Source organism: Loxodonta africana, chromosome 4 (assembly GCF_030014295.1).
Source record: "Loxodonta africana isolate mLoxAfr1 chromosome 4, mLoxAfr1.hap2, whole genome shotgun sequence".
Classification (NCBI taxonomy): Eukaryota; Metazoa; Chordata; class Mammalia; order Proboscidea; family Elephantidae; genus Loxodonta; species Loxodonta africana.
In genome coordinates this window covers 80,565,554-80,582,084 of record NC_087345.1, presented here as the reverse complement: position 1 = coordinate 80,582,084, position 16,531 = coordinate 80,565,554, and the positions used below count along the sequence as shown (strand labels likewise).

The window sequence follows — 16,531 nt, the reverse complement described above, 5'->3', positions numbered from 1 at the left end:
AATTGATGGTCTGTTCCCAGTCAGCCCCTGGCCTTGTTCTGACTAATGATATTGAGCTTTTCCATCATCTCTTTCCACAGATGTAGTTGTTTTGATTCCTGTGTATTCCACCTGGCGAGGTCCACGTGTATAGTTGCCGCTTATGTTGTTGAAAAAAGGCATTTGCAATGGAGAAGTTGGTGGTCTTGCAAAAATCTATCATGTGATCTCTGGCATTGTTTCTATCACCAAGGCCATATTTTCCAACTACCGATCCTTCTTCTTTGTTTCCAACTTTCATATTCCAGTCACCAGTAATTATCAATGCCTCTTGATTGCATGTTTGATCAATTTCAGACTGCAGAAGTTGGTAAAAATCTTCAATTTCTTCATCTTTAGCCTTAGTGGTTGGTGCATAAATCTGAACAATAGTCATATTAACTGGCCTTCCTTATAAGTGTATGAATATTATCTTATCACTGACAGTGTTGTACTTCAGGATAGATTTTGAAAAAATGGACACATGTAGCTTCTTTAAAAAAAGTTTGAGGCCATCTAAAGTAAAAGACACATTACAATAAGGTTTTTAAAATGCAAATAGAAATACAAAAAGAAATAGAAAATCAAAACAATGAAAAGGAAGAGAGAAGAAAAAATGCTGTTCGTAAGGGTTGATAGAAGTACTGATTGTTAAATTTTGCCTTGAACATCTAAGACAATATGAAAAAGTAGATAATTTAAAAATAATGAAGAGTCCTTAGGTGGCGCAAATGGTTAAGCACTTGACTACTAGCCAAAAGGTTGGTGGTTCGAACCCACCCAGAGGTGCCTCAGAAGTGCCTGGCGATCTGCTTCCAAAAGGCAGTGTTGAAAACCCAATATGAAGCAGTTCTACTGTGAACCCATGGGGTTGCCATGAGTGGAAACTGACTGGACAGCAACTAACAACAACAGCAAATACTATTTACTTAGAAAAGACAAAATCTTTCCTGGTACTAAGTACCTGACAGGATTTATCGTGTGAGATCTTAGACGTTGTACAGCTACACAGTGTTCTTAGGAAGTTTTATAGCAAATGCAGAAGTAAATTTCCTCTTTTTCTTTTATCAATTTGTCTTAAAGACTTAGGATAAAACCTTCAAGTCTAATTCAGTGGAAGAGATTCTGCCTGTGTGAGGGAAGGGCACGGGGTTGGTGGGTGTGTCAGTGTGGCTTTTGGAGATTTCCCCATCAGAATGGACATCCCTCAGAAAGTGGAAGGTCAGCAGAGCCTTCTTACCCACTTGGTATAGCTTCTGCAGTGCTCTAAGACTCTTGCCTGGGAAGGAGAATTATTTCAGGGGGTGAAGGAATAGGTTTCCATCGCTTCTGGGTTTTTGCTTGGTGCCTTTTTTGTCACGCATTTCAAGGACGGCCATGTCTATAGTCAGCACAGACAGGAGTGTTTGCCCTCATGCAGTTTCCAGTCTCAGAAGTAGCCTGGCACACCGGGGACAGCATGGACTTGGGAGACAAACAGCCCTGGACTGCAAATCTCAGCTCTGCTATCTAGTTGCTTAATGACCTTGGGAATTTACCTAACCTCTAAATGACTCATAATACCGTCTCAACTTTTTAGGATTGTTATAAAGATTGAATGAAGTAAAATGACAGCAACATACCCATTGCTGTCGAGTTAGTTCCGACTCACAGTGACTCTATAGGATAGAGTAGAACCGCCCCACAGGGTTGCCAAGGAGCAGCTAGTGGATTCGAACTGCAGACCTTTTGGTTAGCAACAGAATGCTTAACTACTGTGCCAGCAGGGGGCACTTAATAAATGGTAGCTATTTTATTATTATTATTATTTTAGTAGTAGTAGTGACATAGGGCCGCTATGAGTTAGAATCCACTGATGCATTTTTGTCTCCTAGCATGTTCCTCTTTCTATACAAATCTTTCCTAAATTACTCCAGCTCTTGCTTTCTATCCAAGCTGCCCAAGTCTGCTCCAAGACCTTATTTCCTTGATTGCCACTGCAAGCTACCACCACCCAGCTTTAACCTCCCCTTTTCTATTGGTTTCTTCACTTAGTCTAACACCAGATACAATTTACCACATAAAAACAAAAAACAAGCCTTGTCTGGATTTTATTAACACTTCAAATTATGGTCCCGCTTTTTTTTTTCACTTGATGGCAATGGGTTTGGTTTTTGGTTTATTATTATTAGTAGTAGCAATAATAGTAATAGGGGATATGAGAAAGGTGCACAATCAAATATAATGCATGGCAGTATATGAAAGTAGTCCCTGGGTAATGCAGATGGTTAAGTACTTGGCTACTAACAAAAAGATTGGAGGTTCAAATCCACCCAGAGGCACCTTGGATGAAAGACTTGGTGATCTACTTCTGAAAGATCACAGCCATTGAAAACACTATGGAGCACAGTTCTATTCTGAAACATGTGGGGTCACCATGAGTTGGAAATCGACCCAATGACAACTGGCTTAATTTTTTTTTCTTGTCCAGTAAGGGGTACGTGGTTCCACAATCACTGTTTCTGTGAAGCGGTCCCTAACTTTGCCAGTCAGTGTGTCATCCTTCTTTGCTGCCTGCCTCATTAGTCTGTGTGTGTACTTCTGTTATGGCACCTGTCACACTGCAATGCATTTGTTTGGTTACCTGCTTGACTCTCCTTTCTACACTGTGGCTTCGTGAGGATAGGAGCAAGTATTAGGTCAATACAGAGTCTCCAGGATTTAATGCAATACCTGGCACATAGTAAATAATAGATATTGGTTGAAGAAAAAAGGAAGGGTTAAAGTGAAAACTGTTCTCTTTCTATCAAAGGGAAAGGAGGGACCCTCACCATGTGGCTCTACCTGGTGGGCCTCGTGAGCCTGTACTACCTTCTGCGCTGGTACCGGGAGCGGCAGGTGGTAAGCCACCTCCGAGACAAATATGTTTTTATCACGGGCTGTGACTCAGGCTTCGGGAATCTGCTGGCCAGGCAGCTGGACCTGCGAGGCTTGAGGGTGCTGGCTGCGTGTCTGACCGAGCAGGGGGCCACGCAGCTGAGGAGCCAGACCTCAGACAGGCTGGAGACGGTGATCCTGGATGTCACCCAGACAGAGAGCATTACTGCAGCCACCCAGTGGGTGAAGGAGCGTGTGGGGGACAGAGGTATGAAGAAGTATTTTTTCCTTGTCATTTACTTAGGCGTGAAGATGCTAAGGTTTTTATGTATGTCTTTTTATGTGTATATATATGTAAGGGGTCCTGACGGTACAGTGGTTAAGCATTCAGCTGCTATCCGAAAGACTAGTAGTTTCAACCCCACCAGACGCACCACAGGAGAAAGATCTGGCAGTCTGCTTCTGTAATTATTACGGCCTTGGAAACCCTATGGGGAAGTTTGACCCTGTCTTACAGGGTTGCTGTGAGTCAGAATCAACTCAACAGTACAGAACAACAAAAACACCCCCCCCCCAACCCATTGCTGTTGAGTTGATTCTGACTCATAGTAACCCTATAGGACAGGGCAGAACTGCCCCATAGGATTTCCAAGGAGTGGCTGGTGGATTTGAACTGCTGACCTTTAGGTTAGCAGCCAAACTCTTAACCACTGCATCATCAGGGCTCCATATATCTATATATAGATGTATATGTGTATATATATATGTATTTACATACACACATGTATGTTAAAAGCAGGGCTTAAAAGACTGGTTTTGTCATTTGAAGGATAGTCATGATTCTTTATCATGTTTCATTTGCTTAATATTTACATTGAAAAATGAACCATATATATATATATAAAATTATGCTTTAAGTGAAAGTTTACAAATCAAGTCAGTCTCTCATATAAAAATTTATATACACCTTGTTATATACTCCTAGTCGCTCTCCCCCTAATGACACAGCACACTCCTTCTCTCCACCCTGTATTTCCGTGTTTATTCAGCCAGCTTCTGTCCCCCTCTGGCTTCTCATTTCTCCTCCAGACAGGAGCTGCCCACATAGTTTCATGTGTCTATTTAATCCAAGAAGCTCACTCCTCACCAGAATCATTTTCTATTTTATAGTCCAGCCCAATCCCTGTCTGAAGAGTTGGCTTTGGGAATGGTTCCAGTCTTGGGTTAACACAAGGTCTGGGGACCATGACCTCTGGGGTCCTTCTAGTCTCAGTCAGACCATTAAGTCTGGTCTTTTTATGAGAATTTGAGGTCTGCATCCCACTGCTCTCCTGCTCCATCAGGGGTTCTCTGTTGTGTTCCCTGTCAGGGCAGTCATTGGTTGTAGCGGGGCACCATCTAGTTCTTCTGATCTCAGGCTGATGTAGTCTCTGATTTATGTGGCCCTTTCTGTCTCTTGGGCTCGTAATTACCTTGTGTCTTTGGTGTTCTTCATTCTCCTTTGCTCCAGGTCGAACCCAATATATCTGAGGCTATTATTGTACCTTGCAAGTGGAGTATTTACTAACGCAAATTTATGTTTGAAGAGTTTTCAAGGTGTTCTTAAGAACCGATTCTTATTCCTCTGTTTGCACTTAAAATATAGGCATTCCTCCAAGTCCGCCTTTGGTCATCTTCTCTTGTTAAGTTCCATTTTCTCTAGATAATCAAGTCATCTTTCTTTTCCCTACTCCTTCATTTTATAATTCAATAGGTCCTGTTATTTGAACCTCCTAAGTATTTCTCCACCCCAGGAATTGCAAACTAGTAATAAAATTGTTTTGCTTGGGTTACAGAATATTAAGAAATATATATTTTAAATTAGCTGCTGACATTTAAAAATCACAATATTTCACATAAAATCACAAGATTTGGCCTCCCTGGGCCCACATTCCTACATGATAGTCTTTAGATGGAGCTGAGCAGTGGCTTCCCCTTTTTAGGGGACCTAGGCTCTCCAGTTCTTCACAGTCCCCACCATTCCCTATTGTCTTATACAAAGCCTGGCTCTCTACTTTGTGTTATCTGTGGGTATTTGAGTTTATAGTTCCCGATCTATTTTGTCCCACACTATCCCTACTGCCACTCTTCAGTCCAGGCCTTTGTTATTTTTTCATACAAACCATTACAGCAGTCTCATATTTGGTTTCCTTAACTCTATTTTTTTCTTTCTCCTTTTAGATTTTCTGTTTAAAAACTTCCAGGGGTTCCCTGTTGCCGTGCTTCACTGTCTGGTCTCCAGTGTGTCATTCCAGCCTTGGCACCCATGAACAGCACCCTGTACTTTGGTCACACGGAATTACCTGCTGTCCCAAGCATGCAACGAGTTCCCTTTGACACTTTTGCTTTGGCTCCTGCTTTTGCGCTTGGGCTTCCTTTGCCCAGAGTGCTCTTCTTGTCTCTGCCTGGAGGCTTCCTCCTTGTCCTTCAAAATCCTGGTTATTTCCTTCAAGAAATATTACCCACTATGGCTTCTTGAATCTGTGGTTTAGTATCCTTCATTAGTTCTGGAAAATTCTCAGCCATTATTACTTCAAATATTACCTTTATTCTAATTCCTTTCTCCTTTTTTTCTGGGTTTGATCAGTCATATGATAGGTATTTTTACTTTGTTCTTGCATCTCTTATCTTTTCTTTGATTTTTTCCATCTCTTTTTTCTCTGTGCCTCATTCTGCATAATTTTTTATCTTCCAGTTTACTACTTACTATTTTCTGCTATGTCTATCTACCATTAAGCCTGTCCACCAAATTAAAAAATTTCGGTTATAGATTTTATTTCTAGGAGTTCTATTTGGTTTTTTTCCAAATCTACTTTGATCATTGGTATCATATCTCTATTAAAATTTTCAATTTCTTCTTTTATTTAAGAATATATTTAGAATACTTCTTTTTATATTATGTAACTATATCTCTAGTATATAAAGTCTTTGGGAATCTTTTTCTGCTGTGTATTGTTTCTGCTGGCTCTCACATATGGTGCTTTGTATCCTTTTGTGTTTAGTGATTTTTGACAGTGAGTTGCTGTTTTTCTTACTAACTCTCTCTGGTGATTTTTTGATGTGTGCAATAAAGATACCTCCAGAGAAGATCTACATTTGCTTCTGTCAGGTGCCTAGGGGCACTCAGAGCCCTACCTTAGACTTAACTCTCGGCATAAGGTGTTTTATGTCACCCAAGTAGTATGAATTTGGGTTGTAAGCCCTCATGAAAGATAGCTTGTGGTTATGAACCCTCAGGGGTGATTCTTCCCCACCCAATACCAAAGTTCAAGACAGACAATTCTACTTTCAGGCCTTTTGAAGGAGACATTATGTCTAGTTTACCCTTAGACTGATAGTGTAGCTATTTGGGAATCCAGTTTAATGAGAAGAGTGTCTGCTTTGTGAGGCTATGAATACTGAAGTTCAAGTTCACACTGTTTGGCAGATTTCCTTGAATCTCATGCCCTCTCTGTCTCCTGCTTCCGCTTAGTTTTTGGCCTTAGCATTTTTTTTTTTTAACTTTCTTGTTATCTTATAGATGCATTTAATAAGATTAAAAAATATATTTTGTCTAGCATTTTTAGTTGTTTTCAGAAGGAGGATTAATTAAATAAATAGTTCGCCATTTTGTCTGAAGTTAAACTCTTGATTTGATTTTTATTCTTTTAGGACTCTGGGGCCTGGTCAACAATGCTGGCATTATTAGCCCATTTGGCCACAGTGAGTGGCTGAAGATTGAGACCTACGTGAATATCCTCAAAGTGAACCTGATGGGTTTGATTGAGGTGACCTTGAGCATGCTTCCCTTGGTGAAGAGAGCGCGGGGGAGGATTGTCAATGTCTCTAGCATCCTGGGAAGAATTGCGTTCTTTGCAGGAATCTACTGTAGCTCCAAGTATGGAGTGGAAGCCTTTTCAGATGCTCTGAGGTAACTCTGTTAAGTTAAAACAAAAACAAGTATTGAGCACTTAAATGTTTCAGGCATCGTGCCAGTTGCTTTTGCCTACATTATCTTAGTTCATCACTCCCAAAATCTTGACACGCGGATTACTAATCTGTTTTACAAAGAAAACTGAGACACAGATTTTTAAGATTTTTTCCCAAAGCTTACCCACCATAGCCAGGATGTGACAGAACTGTGTTTTGTCTCCTGTCACCACATCACACTTTAATTTCCAAGATTTATCCTTGATGAAATTTCATTTCTGAAGAGAGGATGACTACTTTCTTTTCTGCTTAACGTGAATTCTTTTTCTCTTTGGTTGTTCATCTGCTTCCAACTAACCTTTTCTTTCCCTTTACTCTGTATATCTTTGCTTTCTTATGACTTCAATTTGCTGTGACCCCTAATATCACCGCCTCTACCTCTTGGCTTCATGCATCATTTGAACATCATGTCCCTCTACCAGCTACTTCCTTCTGTTTATATTTCGTAGAACTCCTAGTTTGGAGTCCTGAGAGAGAAACATATTGGTTGAGTTAATTTCTCATGTAGGTCAGGTGACACACTATGGTGTCCTTTTTGTGCACTTAGTATGTGTTGAGGACTCTTCCAAGTAATTTCCATAACAACCCGATGATGAAGGTATTATTTTTTTGCTCATTGTACGTGTTGATGGCACCGAGGCACTGAGGTTTAGGAATTTGCCCATGGTCATGTAGTCAATAAGGGGAAGAGCCACTCTCCAGCCCTCAGATGGGCTCTCCTTCCATCAAGAACCCTCCTGGTCTAGTCACTAGCCAAAGATTAGACAGGCCTAAAAGACAAACAATAACCACACGTGAGGAACGTGCTTCTTAGATTAATCAAGTCTATGAGATCAGATGGGCAACACGTGCCCAGGAACAAAACTGAGAAGGCAGAAGGGGGCAGGAAAACTGGACAAATGGACACGGTGGACCTGGGATGGAAAGGGAAAGGGGGAGAATGCTGACACGTTGCAGAATAGCAGCGATGCCATGAAACAACTTATGCACAAATTTTTGAATGAGAAACTAATGTGCTCTGTAAACTTTCACCTAAATCACAATAAAAGAAAATAGTTAATAAGTTAAGGAATTGAGCAGGGTGGGTCCTAATTCAATCTCATTGCTACCCTTATAAAAGAGAACGGTAGACATAGAGAGACAGATAGAGGAAGGACAGCCATGTGAAGATGCATCTATACACTAAGGATGCCTGGGACTACCAAAAGCTGGGAGAGACTAGAAGGGGTCTTCTCCTAGAGACTTCAGAGAGAGTATGGCCCAACTGACATGTGGATCTGGACTTCTAACCTCCAGCACTGTGAGATAGTACATTTCTGTTTTTATAAGCAACCCAGTTTACAGTATTTTGTTATAATGGCCTTAGAAAAAGACTGTGGATATTTAGTACATTCACAGTGTTGTGCAATTATTGCCATTATCTAGACTATGGAAAAAAAAAAAAAAAGAACCCTCTTGTTCTAATCAGCTGTAGATATGAGGGTGTAGTCACAAGTTACAAAATATAACTGCAAGAACTCCTCTTCAGCAGGGGCTTACGAGGGGCAATTTCACTTGGAAATGAGCTGTCAATATTGAAGGCACCATGACTGGTATACCAAAACCAGACCCAGTGCCGTCGAGTCAATTCTGACTTATAGCGACCCTATAGGACAGAGTAGAACTGCCCCATAGAGTTTCCAAGGAGCGCCTGGTAGATTTGAACTGGTGACCCTTTGGTTAGCAGCTGTAGCACTTAACCACTATGCCACCAAGGTTTCCATGAGTGGTATATGTCTATTATAATAGACACATTATATTTTCTGCCAAAGAAGGGAAAGGGAAATAAGCAAGAGAATCACCATGAGTTCTTATCATGTGGCAGGCACTTCCCCTAGCTTCCTGCCCACCCAGCGTCTTGTCTACTCCATGTGACTGCTGCCAGCTGATTTACCACCACCCACCACCACCCTGGTGACTGTTCTGTTGGAGTCCTTGACTCATTCTCAGGCCAAGAGCAAAGACTTTTCCTTCTGATATTCAAATCACTGTTTAGCTCCTTTAGAAAACTCCAGTTTGCCTTAGTTGTGCTAAGGATAAACAGGGAAAGGAAGTTTTGCCCCACATTTGGGTTGGGGTCTTAAAGGGGAATGGAGGTTGTGGTGTGATAGGAATCGGAGTGAGAAAACTCCAAAGGGAAGTGGAAATCCTGGGAGCAGGGTCACTACTGGCTTGTATAGCCCTTCCCTCTTCCCCCAGTGTACACAGACATCTGGAGAATCTTTTTCTGAAGCTCAAGTCCTGAAGGTTTTAGGTTTCGGTTTGGTGAGGGAGGCTTTTCCTTAGAACAGTGGTTCTTAAACTTTAGCATGCCTCAGAATCACTTGGAGGGCTTGTTAAAACGGGTTGCTGTGTCTCACCCCCAGAGTTTCTGATTTGTAAGTTTGGACTGGGGCCTGATAATTTGCATTTTTAACAAGCTCACAGATGCTAATGATGCTACTGATCTGGGTCCATGCTTTGAGAACCACTGCTTTAGAGGGTTATGGCGCTTTGTATTCTGCTTTCTTACTGACCATAATTTCAAATCTGTTTCTCTTTGACCTCAGCTTGGGCTTCATCTCCAGCAAAGCTGTGTGAACCCTCAGGTTAGGGTGCACCCTTCATCACTGTGCCAGAGCACCCAAAGTGTATACCTCTACCATGGTGTGCAATGTCATTTTACTTGTTTGTCTCCACACGAACTCTAAGCTCCTTGAGGGAAGGACCATATCTTACTTCACTTGGTGTAGATAGCACTTAGCATAGTGCCTGGCACACAGAAAGCCCCTGATAAGTATTGGTGGAACTGATTGTTGAACTACCTGAATATTCTGGAATGACCAATGACTTGTATAATTTTAATGCCCACAGCATATTCCATTAATGGCCTCTTACAGTCTTTGAGCACACTGTAGTCTTTCACAGGCCTTTGTGTGCGTGGTTCCTGCTGCCTGTGTTGCTGTCCTTCCCTGTCTTCACTTGGAAATTTACTCCTTGTCCTTCAAGTTTCAATTCAGTGTTCACTGAAGCCTTCCCTGTCTCCCTCAGAAAATCTGACTGCATCTTCCTCTCCAATTCCATAGTCCCTTGAATACCTCTCCTTTATTATTCTTTTGAGTTGTGTTGCAGTTATTTGCTTACTTGTCAAACTCATCCATTTTGAGGTGGGGAACTAAGTCTTAATCTTTTGAGATTGTGTGTACAAAACACTTAGGACGGTGCCTGTTCTAGTAAATGCTAATTATTTTTATTCTTTGCATTCCTCATACCTCCAGTTAATAACTGTTAAAGGAATGAATGCAAGGTTGAATGGTTATGTTAGTTTGTTGGACCTAGGAATGTTTAAAGTTTTTCTTGTCTCCTCTGTATTTCTTTAAAATATCCAGTAAAGGTGTTTTTATAACCTCTTTTTCTCCCCCCCTCCCCCCCCATGACAGCATTGAAATTGTGGTGTCTTTCAATCAAAGGGGTTAATTGGAGGTTTTTGTTTCAGACGTGAGCTTCAACATTTTGGGGTGAAAATCAGCATAGTTGAACCCGGCTACTTCAGAACAGGAATGACAGACATGCAGCAATCCTTAGAGGCTGTGAAGCGAGCCTGGGAAGAGGCCCCTACGGATATCAAGGAGACCTACGGACAGCATTTTTTTGATGCCTGTGAGCTCTTTTTCTTTTGATAAGGATAATGGGCACCCTTGCGCCTTGCATGAGAAGGCAAAAGTGGGTTGGTGGAGAATGATTGGGAGAGTCTCTGAGAACAAAGCCTTCTCAGGACAGGGGGGAGTTGATGGACATTTAGGTTGTTTTCAGTGCCCTCACAGTTGGCTTTGTGATGGCTATCACAGCTGAGGAAGGGGCATATAGGCAGACTGGGGCTCCACCTACCCTGCCTTGTCACCTGTGGGCCTGGTCACCTGAGCACTAAGGAGGAATTACGTGGGTAGGAGCATGGAACCACTGGGTCTTGAGAAGGAGTGCCTCTGGGTGATTTGGTTGGGCTGGTGCGAGATGCCTGCTTGACTAAAGTGCCATCTCCAAAATTGTCTCCTTATTGTGACAGGAGGGAGGGTGTAAGGTAGGAGAGGTAAGTGGGTGAGGGCCAGGTTTGCGTGGCCTTGTGGATGATTCCAGCAGCCCTGGTAGCGCAGTGGTTAAGTGCTCGGCTGCTAACCGAAAGGTAGGTGGTTTGAACCCACCAGCTTCTCTGTGGGAAACAGATGTGGCGATCTGTTTCTGTAAAGATTATAGCCTTGGAAACCCTGCGGGGCAGTTCTACTCTGTCTTACAGAGTTGCTATGAATCGGCCATTCCAAGAGACTGGACCTCATGTCCAGGTCACAGGAGCCCTGTGGAAGTGAGAAAGATCATTTTGATGATCTTCAGGAGGAGACAGCTTGAAAGGGGAGATAAGGCAGTCGTAAGCTGTGCACCCTGGCATGGGGCTGAGCCATCCTGGGGGAGGAGATGTTTTTTCTTTACAAAAGGTGTCAGCAGCTTACCAGGGCCAAAGGGAGCAGCCCTCTTTTCCATTTCACATAAAGGCCTTGTGGTGGATAGCAGCAGCCTTGTCACTAGATTCGGATGATACCATAGTCCAGAGAAAAGAAGGAGACTGTGTAGACAGAAGATTCTGATGTAGAGCCCTGTCTTCTGAGTGCATCAGGCCTAAAAGGGTAACCATCAATAGAGGGGAGAGATGGGAATCAAGGAAAGGCTGACAGGAAACAGTGCTTGAGCCACTCAGAACTCATAACCTGCTAGGTAACTGTAGTTCACAACATGCCAGAGGGCTGGCCATTGTTCTAAGCTCTCCCCCACCTAAATTTTTATACTACTAGGAAATATTTCCCTTCCTTGTGGGTACATATCTACAGTTTGATGATAGAAATCTGTATGAAAATAGAATTGACTAAGAAGTGACTATATATAAAAACAGAGATATATGTTATTTTACGATTTAAAAGGAGTTGAAATTGTTCATTTATTTGTGCATGGAGCAGAATAATCTAGATCAGTGCTGCCCAGTAGAAATATAATGGCATTTGTAATCATAAATTTTCTAGTAGCCACACTAAAAAAGGAAAGAGAAAGAGGTGAAATTAATTTTTATAATATATTTTATTTAATCCAGTATATCCAAAATGCTATCATTTCAACATGTTCATATCAATATAAAATTATTAATAATATATTTTATATTCTTTTTCCATATTAGTGTTTGAAAATTGGTGTGTATTTTATACTTCGGGTGCTGAATTATGAGTGGAAATACATGATCTGTATTTAGATTTGATAAAACTTACAGTTGCTAGCAGCATTATTCATAATAGCCTAGTGGAAACAACGTAAGTGTCCATCGCCTGATTAATGGATAAACAAAATGTGATGTAGCCATACAATGGAATATTACTCGACAATAAAAAGAAATGAAGTATTTTATATGCTACAGCATGGTTGAACCTTGAAAACATTATGTTCAGTAAAAGAAGCCAGTCATGAAGAACCACATATTCTGATTCCGTTGATAGGAAACATCCAGAAAAGGCAAACCATAGAGACAGAAGGTAGATTAGTGGTTGCCTAGGGCTGATGTGAGCTGGGAAGAAATGGAGAGTGACTGCTAATGAGTTATGGGGTTTCTTTTTGGGATGATAAAAATGTTCTAAATTCAGATTATGGTGATGGTTGTGTAACTTCTAATATATGCAAACTATTGATTAGTACACTTTGTTTTATTTTATTTTTTTAGCTTTTATTGTGCATTAAGTGAAAGTTTACGAATCTAGTCAGGTTCTCTTACAAAAATTTATATACACCTTGCTATGTACTCCTAATTGCTCTCCCCCTAATGAGACAGCACACTCCTTCCCTCCACTCTCCCTTTTCGTGTCCATTCTGCTAGCTTCTGACCTCCTCTGCCCTCTCATCTTCCCTCCAGATAGGAAATGCCAACATAGTCTCATGTGTCTACTTGATCCATGAAGCTCATTCTTCACCAGTATCATTTTCTATCCCATTGTTCAGTCCAATCCCTGTCCGAAGAGTTGGCTTTGGGAATGGTTCCTGCCTTGGGCTAACAGAAGGTCTGGGGACCATGACCACTGGGGTCCTTCTAGTCTCAGTCAGACCATTAAGTCTGGTCTTTTTGCAAGAATTTGGGGTCTGCATCCTACTGCTCTCCTGCTCCCTTAGGGGTTCTCTGTTATGTTTCCTGTCAGGGCAGTCATCGATTGTAGCAGGGCAGCATCTAGTTCTTCTGGTCTCAGGCAGATGTAGTCTCTGGGCTGGGCTCATAATTACCTTGTGTCTTTGGTGTTCTTCATTCTTCTTTGCTCCAGATGGGTTGAGACCGATTGATGCATCTTAGATGGCCGCTTGCTAGTGTTTAAGACCCCAGATGCCACTCTCCAATGTGGGATGCAGAATGTTTTCTTAATAGGTTTTATTATGCCAATTGACTTAGATGTCCCCTGAAACCATGGTCCCCAAACCCCTGCCTCTGCTACGCTGGCCTTAGAAGCATTCCGCTTATTCAGGAAACTTCTTTGCTTTTGGTTTAGTCCAGTAGTGCTGACCTCTCCTGTATTGTGTGTTGTCTTTCCCTTCACCTAAAGTAGTTCTTATCTACTATCTAATTTTTTTTTTTAGTGAACACCCCTCTCCCTCACTCCCTCCCTCCCCCCTCTCTTAACCATCAAAGAATATTTTCTACTCTGTTTAAACTATTTCTTGAGTTCTCATAGTAGTGGTCTTATTCAATATTTGTCTTTTTGCAGCTGACTAATTTTCACTCAGCATAATGCCTTCCAGATTCCTCCATATTATGAAATATTTCACAGATTCATCATTGTTCTTTATCGATGAGTAGTATTCTGTTATGTGAATATACCATAATTTATTTATCCATTCAATCCTTTGATGGGCACCCTAGTCGCTTCCATCTTTTTGCTATTGTAAACAGGGCTGCAGTGAACATGGGTGTGCATATATCTGTTCTTGTAAAGGCTCTTATTTCTCTAGGATATATTCCAAGGAGTGGGATTGCTGGATCATATGGTAGTTCTATTTCGAGCTTTTTAAGAATGTGCCAAATCACTTTCCAAAGTGGTCGTACCATTTTATATTCCCACCTGCAGTGTATAAGTGTTCCAGTCTCTCCACAACCTCTCCAACATTTATTATTTTGTGTTTTTTGAATTAATGCCAGCCATGTTGGAGATGGAATTGCATTGTAGTTTTGATTTGCATTTCTTTAATGGCTAATGCTCATGAGCATTTCCTCATGTATCTGTTAGCTACCTGAATGTCTTCTTTAGTGAAGTGGATTAGGACACTTTAAATGGCAGAATTTCATGATATGTGAATTTTATCTTGATAAAGATGTAAAAGCATTTACAATTGAAAAAGTAGATTCACATATCAATGTTTTTTCAAATATACTTAAAAGATTTCCAATAGCTGAATTGAGTTTTTACATTAACATTAAAATAAAATAAAATTAAAAGTTTAGTTTTTAGTCACAGTAGTCACATTTTAAGTGCAGCTGCTATGTTGGAAAGTTCAGGTCTTGATTGGGCTAGTCCTTGTAGAAATTAAACTTGGTTAGATTTTTGTGATTGGATCCTTAGGTGGTGCAAACAGTTCAGCACGTGACTACTGGACAAAAGGTTGGTAGTTCAAACCCATCCAGAGGTTCTTCAGAAGACAGGCCTGGAGATCTTCCAAAAGACCACAGCCTTGAAAACCCTATGGAGCAGTTCTACCCTGCACACATAGGGTTTTCATGAGCCGGAATCTACGTAACTGCAATTAACAACAACAACAGATTTTTTGTGACTGCGTACAGCAGGATCTTAAAATAAAAATATGAGGAGTAAGATTGCTGACTACCATTTCTCTTTTTGTGGACAGATTGTGACTTGATGAAACAAGTGTTGTCGAAGTGTAACACCAACCTGAACTGGGTCACCGACTGTATGGAACATGCTCTGACATCCATGCATCCCCGCACTCGATATTCAGCTGGTTGGGATGCTCGATTTTTCTACATCCCTCTATCTTATTTACCTACATCACTGGCAGACTACATATTGACTAGACCTTGGCCAAAACCAGCCCAGGCATTTTAAAGAAAGCTGGTTCGACGGCTCTTGGAACAGAAATGACAATTAAAAGTCCGAAATTGGTTGTTATCTCAGTAATCCTTATTTAGAACCTAGACTTTTTGTACCAATATTTCTTGCCTAAACTCATTTATGTGTGCAGTGTAATTATTACTTTTATGTGTGGCCTTTCTAGCCATGGTCTTGGAACTCCCACCCAGGTGATTGGGCAGGACTGTGTGATAGGTAATTGTGGCCCACTGAGGGGATGGGTCAGTTTTGCCTTCAAAGAGAGCTAATTTCAAAGCAGAGAGGAGGAGCCCACCACCACTAAGTAAGGACAGACCAGCAGAAGAGACCCAGCAGCACAGACCTGGCAGCAGGAGACGGTGAGGTGGGCCTCCCAGCCCATGCAGAGAGAAAGCTGAGTGCCTTTGCATAGAGGCCGAGGGCCACAGAGAGGCATGCCTGTGAGCACAGCTGGGGAGAGGCTGACCTAATAGAAGAACAGTATCTGAATGTTCCTGAGCCTAAATTGTAAATGTTACTTCCCTAATAAATGCTATAATCGTGAGTATGGTCTGTGAGTTCTGTGTGGCCATTGCAATGAATTATCGATCCCAGCAGAGAAGTAGAGAGTGCTGTGCAATGGACAGTTGGTGTCAGAATTAGTAAAGATGGTGGAGAGAGAAGGCTTGTCTGGGCTTTACCTCGTGGGAGTCAGCCTTGCGCTATTGATCTTTGTTCGCCTTCCCCCTTGTGAGGTTGGAGGAGGTCAGACAGTGACCCCACAACATTTTTTTTTTTTTTGAAGTATTCTTTTTTTTAAAAAAATATTTTTATTGTTCTTTAAGTGAAAGTTTACAAATCAAGCCAGTCTCTCATACAAAAACTTATATACACTGTGCTGTATAATCCTAGTTGCTCTGCTACTAATGAGACAGCACACTCCTTCCCTCTACTCTCTATTTTCATGTCCATTTGGCCAGCTCTCACCCCCTCTGCCCTCTCATTTCTTTTCCAGGCAGGAGCTGCCCACATAGTGTCATGTGTCTACTTGATCCAAGAAGCTCACTCTTCACCAGTATCATTTTCTATCCCATAGTCCAGTCCAATCCCTGTCTGAAGAGTTGGCTTTGGGAATGGTTCCTGTCTTGGGCTAACAGAAGATCTGGGGACCATGACCACTGGGGTCCTTCTAGTCTCAGTCAGACCATTAAGTCTGGTCTTTTTACAAAAATATGAGGTCTGCATCCCACTGCTCTCCTGCTCCCTCAGGGGTTCTCTGTTGTGTTCCCTGTCAGGGCAGTCATCGGTTATAGTGGGGCACCATGTAGTTCTGGCCTCAGGCTGATGTAGTCTCTGGTTTATGTGGCCCTTTCTGTGTCTTGGGCTCATAATTACCTTGTGTCTTTGGTGTTCTTCATTCTCCTTTGTTTGAGGTTGATTGAAATCAATTGATGCATCTTAGATGGCCGATTGCTAGTGTTTAAGACCCCAGATGCCACTCTCCAAAGCCCCACACT

General features: G+C 41.7%; 1 protein-coding gene across 1 annotated transcript; it reads left to right on the top strand.

Annotated features, from left to right (window-relative positions):
• Positions 1-2,829: 2,829 nt before the first annotated feature.
• On the top strand, positions 2,830-16,281 carry LOC100657790 (17-beta-hydroxysteroid dehydrogenase type 6). Its single transcript, XM_003405562.3, has 4 exons — positions 2,830-3,142; positions 6,565-6,823; positions 10,397-10,560; positions 14,815-16,281. Exons 1-4 carry the CDS (start codon positions 2,830-2,832, stop codon positions 15,030-15,032), a joined length of 954 nt encoding a protein of 317 aa, XP_003405610.1. The 3' UTR covers positions 15,033-16,281.
• Positions 16,282-16,531: the final 250 nt, after the last annotated feature.